This window comes from Triticum aestivum, chromosome 2A (genome assembly GCF_018294505.1).
Source record: "Triticum aestivum cultivar Chinese Spring chromosome 2A, IWGSC CS RefSeq v2.1, whole genome shotgun sequence".
NCBI lineage: Eukaryota > Viridiplantae > Streptophyta > Magnoliopsida > Poales > Poaceae > Triticum > Triticum aestivum.
In genome coordinates, this window is record NC_057797.1 from 699,563,468 (window position 1) to 699,569,930 (window position 6,463).

General features: G+C 50.5%; 1 protein-coding gene across 1 annotated transcript; it reads left to right on the forward strand.

Moving 5' to 3' along the window:
- The first annotated feature begins 380 nt into the window (after positions 1 to 380).
- Positions 381 to 1,538, forward strand: LOC123186020 (transcription factor MYB41-like). Its single transcript, XM_044597818.1, has 2 exons — positions 381 to 702; positions 854 to 1,538. The coding sequence occupies exons 1-2, from the start codon at positions 431 to 433 to the stop codon at positions 1,536 to 1,538; spliced, it is 957 nt and encodes a 318-aa protein (XP_044453753.1). The 5' UTR covers positions 381 to 430.
- Positions 1,539 to 6,463: the final 4,925 nt, after the last annotated feature.

A 6,463-nucleotide genomic window follows, 5' to 3' on the forward strand; every position in this document is an offset into this window, starting at 1 on the left:
GATTAAGCATTCATTTTCTATGCGGCAGCCTGCCTGCCACTTGTTGACAGTGCGTGATCACGTTTTTCCTCCTTGTTGCCTGCCTCGCGACATGCATACACCGTGTGTGAAGTGCAGCATGCAGAATATATCTCCGGAGCAACTACCCTTTTGACTTGCATCGTACACACGATTAGAGTATCCGACATTTACAAACCGTCCAATACTAATGGACAAGACGGAAGAAGAAGAATGGAAGGAAAATTCGTAACTTCTGCGGCACCTCTCGCGCGTGCTCTATCAATCTGTCATGGACTACGACCACCGAATTGACTGTGTCCTCTATATATACCTGACGAAGAGAGGACACAAACATAGCTTGTGAGTTCTGACTTCTCACAACCCCATCCATCACAGCGACTAGTCGATAGTCGTCGAGGAAATCGATCTGATGGGGAGGTCGCCGTGCTGCTCCCACGACGCCGGCGTGAAGAAAGGGCCGTGGACGGAGGAGGAGGACAAGACGCTGGTGGAGCACATCCAGAAGCGCGGCGGGAACGTCGGTAGCTGGCGCGGTCTGCCCAAGGCCGCCGGGCTCAACCGCTGCGGCAAGAGCTGCCGCCTCCGGTGGACCAACTACCTCCGCCCCGACATCAAGCGCGGCAACTTCTCCGACGAGGAGGAGCGCCTCATCATCACCCTCCACGCCGGCCTCGGCAACAAGTACGTAGTTCACGTCAAGTCCAACTACTCCACACACATAGCTTAGCCGCCATGCGCCATGCATGGACTGTCAATTTCCTCTAGCTGGACCTTTTGCCATAGTTGTTAGTCTGGAAGTGACTGACATGGATAAATTATTGTTGTACGTTAGGTGGGCGACGATCGCGACGCACCTGGAGGGCCGTACGGATAACGAAATCAAGAACTACTGGAACACGCACATCCGCAAGAAGCTCCTGCGCATGGGCGTCGACCCAGTGACGCACCAGCAGCTGCCACCCGACCAGAGTCACCACCACCTCAACGCCACCTCCATCGCCCACCACCCCGGGGCGCTCCTCTGGGCTGCGGCGGCCGCGAGCCTCGGCAGCCTGGACACCGGCGCCCTCATGCAGGCGCAGCTTCTACAACAGCTTCTCCAGGCCATCGGATCCAACAATGGCACCAGCGGCCTCATCGCCAACCTAGCTGCAGCAAACACAATGTTGAACTCAAGCGGTAGCATGATTCCGAATCTCTTGCTGGACCAGATGAACTGCCTGCAGCCGGGTTACCTCTGCAACACCTCCAATTTTGCAGAGCAGCACGTGGTGCAGCAGCAGCTGACCAATGATGCCTCTCCAGGAACAAGCTCCTTTGCAGCAGCGGAACAGGCTGATCAGCTCTGCAATACCACAGCTTCATTTGCATCGCATGATGTTGCATCTGCGGGTGACTGGTCGCCCGCGCAGGAGTTCGCTGGCTTGCTGGAGCCCATGATGGAGGTGCCCGATCTGTGCTCTCTGGAAAGTGATTCTTTCTGGAAGGACATACTGGACGACAGCTACCTTTTGTAGATTCCTCGCTGAAACAAATATGTTGTGTATGACAGTTTTGTACAGTGCTAGATCCATCATAGAGATGTAGATGAGATCATAAAATATGCGTTGATTTGTTTATGTGTTGATTGTATTTCTTCCAGTAGATTTGCCAGTCAAGTTGAAAGGTTGTCAATTGCTGATTTAATGTGACTCGTGCTCCTTATCAGTTAAGATGTTGCCACTAATTAAGATGAAAGACAACTGAAACACTTTTGTCGCAATGACCGTGGTGCTTATTAGATAGAATTTGATAACGGTTGGAGCTTAGCAATAGATACTGCAATGGAATGTTATACTAGTTTACACAGCCATGTTAGCTAATACACGAACGGAGCTAAGGTGCCATAAAAAGCTAAGTAGATTTCATTTTCAATGTTTTTTTTCCAGGGAACCGGCAGGAACACTACCTTTCCATAATAAGAAAAGGAGGATTTATGTACAGAGGTGACTAGTTTTTTAACAGAGCTAACCGGAACCCTATGTTTCCAGTAATGTATTCACCTTGCATACAGTTTCTTGTAAATACGTTTGTAGCCTTGTAGGGAATGGTTTTAAGTGGTGATGTAGATAAATTGCTATTATATATATGAAATAGAAAAACCACCTTTTGCAAAGACTTGTTTCTGGATTAAAATTTGGTTCATGCCGTTTTTTTTCCTGCCGTAGTTTCCTAAAAACAGTTCCACTAAGAATCATATAATTTTTAGCAACTTAATTGACGATTTTGAAGCCAGATTTAGCACAATACCATTTTGAATAGAACAAGACTTAATTATTGGACAATGTTTTACATGATGGCCACAGTCAACATGACATGGCGCATCTGGTTGGACAACCACTAAATGTGTTTGGAAACATAACAAAGAATTAATCGTGCTATATCCATTCACTCAAAAAAATGTGCTAAATCCATTGTAGTGACTTTACACGAAAATAAAACATGCTTCAGCATGTTGCTTTGTAAAAAATATTAGATTCATTTTGTTGAACAATTTGCACCCTAGCACAAAATATTGAACTACAAAAACAATTAATGAATAGCAACATATATATGTAGAGAGGACTAAATTAGAAAAATTTGCAGTCCCAATCGATGTAATAGGAAAGCTCGAATATTAATTAATGGTGATCTAATGATCTATCAGACTTGCATTTTATGGACGTAGCACCATCCCATAGATGCATCGTCCTGTTTCTCTCTGATACCTGGGGTAGGAAGTTGTTTGTGCAGTCTTGAAAGGTGATGGAGCTTGGACTTCAAAAGAAATGTGATGGAGCTAGCTCAAGCACCATTAGACCGACACGTGGCCTTCTAGAGCCGAGACGGAAGTCTGGACAAAGAGTTTTACCTCCGATCATTCAACATCATTGATTAAACCTAATGATTAGATGTGCTAAGTATAAAGAAGTGATGCCTCGGGATTCAAAAAAAAGTGATGACTTATTGATGACTTGGCGCTCTAGCTGACCGATCCCTACAAGAGCAGCAAAAGGATCGTTTATTGTTAGAGTTAGGTAGGTTAAAGGCTTGCCCGATGTTTGAAGCCATTGACTTGTGCCAAGAAAATAAGGAAACAGATGGAGAATTGATCTGAGTGATCAATGATAATCGTTGGTTTATTCTGATCTTAGACCTTTAAGGATGGATAATGACTGGTAGCATTTTTTAAGTAGAAGCTAGAAAGAACTCTGTTGACTTTTGTTGCTCGTGCCAAGTTGAAGATATTGTTTCCTTTGGGTTATTGGAGCTGAACAGGAAACGGAGTGGAACAATTGAACTCGGTACACGTTTTTCTAGTGTGAATATGACCGAACTGAAACGGATCGAGCCGCTGGTCATATTGGGTAATTCCGGGCCAACGAAGTAAAAGGTGAAAATGGTGAGTCCAAAGTGAATTATGAAATGGACTGTCTACTTATATCTTAGGATGAGTATTCTGCACACCCAGAAATGATGGCGTTATATGCGTTGTCTCAAAGGAGCGATCAACGACGGTGACACTCGACGACGACGGGAGACGGGACCGATGGTGAAATATCGTTGCTGATGTTGTACTTACTGTAGGAGATTAGGATTGCATGATGTATTGCTCTCGTGCATAGGCACGTATATATGATGTACAAAGGTGGGTCACGCATCTCAACTATACAAGGAACTAGAAGATGGGCCCAATACACAATATGCACATAACACATATACTCAACACACCCCAGCAAATTGTTGGGAAGTAGGGATGTGTAAAACTCGAATATGGCCAAGGGCCATCTGTTCCCGAACAAAATGAATATCCAACTCAATATGCTTGGTCCGTCCATGATGTACCGGGTTAGCGGAGAGGTAGACCGCCGAGACGTTGTCGCAGTAGACCACCGTGGCACGGTCAACAGGACAAGAGAGCTCCTGAAGCATCTGAGGAAGCCACGAACACTCGGCGACGGCGTTGGCCACCGCACGATACTCAGCCTCAGCACTGGAACGAGAGACCGTAGGCTGCCGCTTGGACGACCACGAGATAAGTGAGGGTCCAAGGTAGACACAATAGCCCGAAGTGGAGCGACAAGTGTCAGGGCAGCCCGCCCAGTCTGCATCGGAGTAGGCGGTGAGGGCGGTGTCGGCGGAGGCGTGAAGCGTGACACCAAGATCCATAGTGCCACAGATATAGCGGAGAATCCGCTTGATGGCAGCCCGGTGAACATCTCGAGGAGCATGCATATGAAGACACACCTGCTGCACGGCATACTGGATCTCCGGTTGAGTTAGGGTGAGGTACCGGAGAGCACCAACAATAGACCGATAGAAAGCAGCATCCGAAGCAGGAGAACCATCGATGGCAGAAAGCTTGGCCTTCGTATCAACAGGCGTAGCGGCGGGCTTGCAGTTAAGCATGCCGGCGCGCTCCAGGAGCTCGTGGGCGTACTTCCGCTGATGAAGGAAGAAGCCATCCGGACGGCGCACCACCTCGACACCGAGGAAGTAGTGCAAAGGACCCAAGTCCTTGATGGCGAACTCAGCGTGAAGATGAGCTGTGAGCTGACTAAGGAGACCAGCCGTACATGCCGTCAGGATGATGTCGTCGACATAGAGCAGCAAGTAGGCTGTGTCAGAGCCTTGATGATAGACGAAGAGCGAGGCGTCCGAGCGGGTAGAGCGAAACCCAAGCTGGTGGAGAAACGCCGGGATGCGCTGGTACCAAGCGCGCAGAGCCTGCTTGAGTCCGTACAAGGACCGCGAAAGCAGACACACATGGTCGGGAAGCGCCGGGTCAACAAACCCGGTGGGCTGCTGGCAGAAGACCTGCTCCTCGAGGTGACCATGGAGGAAGGCGTTGGAGACGTCCATCTGGTGCACCGGCCACGCACGGGAGACCGCAAGGTGGAGAACCGTGCGTATCGTGCCGGGCTTGACGACCGGAGCGAAGGTGTTGGTGAAGTCGATGCCAGGACGCTGTCGGAAGCCACGAACGACCCAACGCGCTTTGTAGCAATCAAGGGTACCATCAGGACGGAGCTTGTGTTTGAAGACCCACTTCCCGGTAATCACATTGGCGTGTCGGGGACGAGGAACAAGCTGCCACGCCCGGTTGCACAACAGGGCATCAAATTCCTCTTGCATCGCAACCATCCAGAGCGGGTCACGAAGAGCGGCTCGAACGGAGGACGGCGACGGCGACGGCTCAGAGGTGGACGCCGCATGGACGTAGTCATCCAAGGCGTAGCGCGAGCTCGGGCGAAAGACGCCCGTACGGGCGCGGGTGACCGGACCAGCCACAGGCGCCGAGGGGGCCGAGGGGGCCGCGGGCGCCGGGGGTGCCAAGGGGGCCGCGGGAGCCAACGTCGGGGGCGCCGGGGGTGCCAGCGCAGCGGCTGGAGGAGGCCCCGCATGCGGGAGGCGCGCCTCAAAGCCAGGGCGGGCCAAGAGAGGCGCGCGAGCGCCCTGGGAGAGGCGTCGAGGAGCCTGCGTCACCGGTGGCGAGAGGAACAGCCGGGGGTACCTCGTGAAACGAAAACACATGCTCCTCAAATTAAATGGGCCGGGAAGTGAACACACGGTGGGAGACGAGATCATAGCACCGATATCCCTTGGAGTTGGAGGGGTAGCCGATGAAGATGCAAGCGACAGAACGAGGTGCGAGTTTGTGAGGAGCCGACTCGGCAATGCTAGAATAGCAAAGGCACCCAAAAATACGGAAGCCATCATAAGATGGGGGCGTACCGAAAAGAAGATGGTGAGGTGCATAGTTCCACCGTGGGCGGCAAGGGCGAAGGTTAAGGAGAAGAGAAGCAGTAGCGAGTGCGTCCGACCAGAAACGAGGCGGCACGTTAGCATGGAACAGGAGCGTGCGAACGCAGTCGTTCAGAGTGCGAAGGACGCGTTCGGCTCGACCGTTCTGTTGGGAAATGTACGGGCATGTGAGACGAAAAACTGTGCCGTGATGCGACAAAAAAGTGCGGAAAGCAAGGTTGTCAAACTCTTTTTCATTGTCAGTCTGAAGAGTAAGGATGGGATGCCCAAATTGCGTGCTGACATAGGAGTAAAAAGCCGTCAAGGTGGAGAGCGCATCCGACTTTCTGCGAAAAGGAAAAGTCCACACATAATGAGAATAATCATCAAGGATAACCAAATTATATAAATAGCCCGAATTACTTGGAACTGGAGAGGTCCACACATCGCTATGAATCAACTGAAAAGGAAAAGAAGCGATGGTGGTGGAGTTATTAAACGGGACGCAAACATGTTTGCCGAGACGACAGGCATGACATGTGTGATCCTCTATCTTATGGCAACTGAAACTGAAACTCCTAAGAATATGACGAAGGGTGACGGGGTTGGGATGGCCCAAACGAGCGTGCCAGAGATCGACGCCGGCGGAGAGAGCAACCCGTGCGGTGGTGGAGGTGGA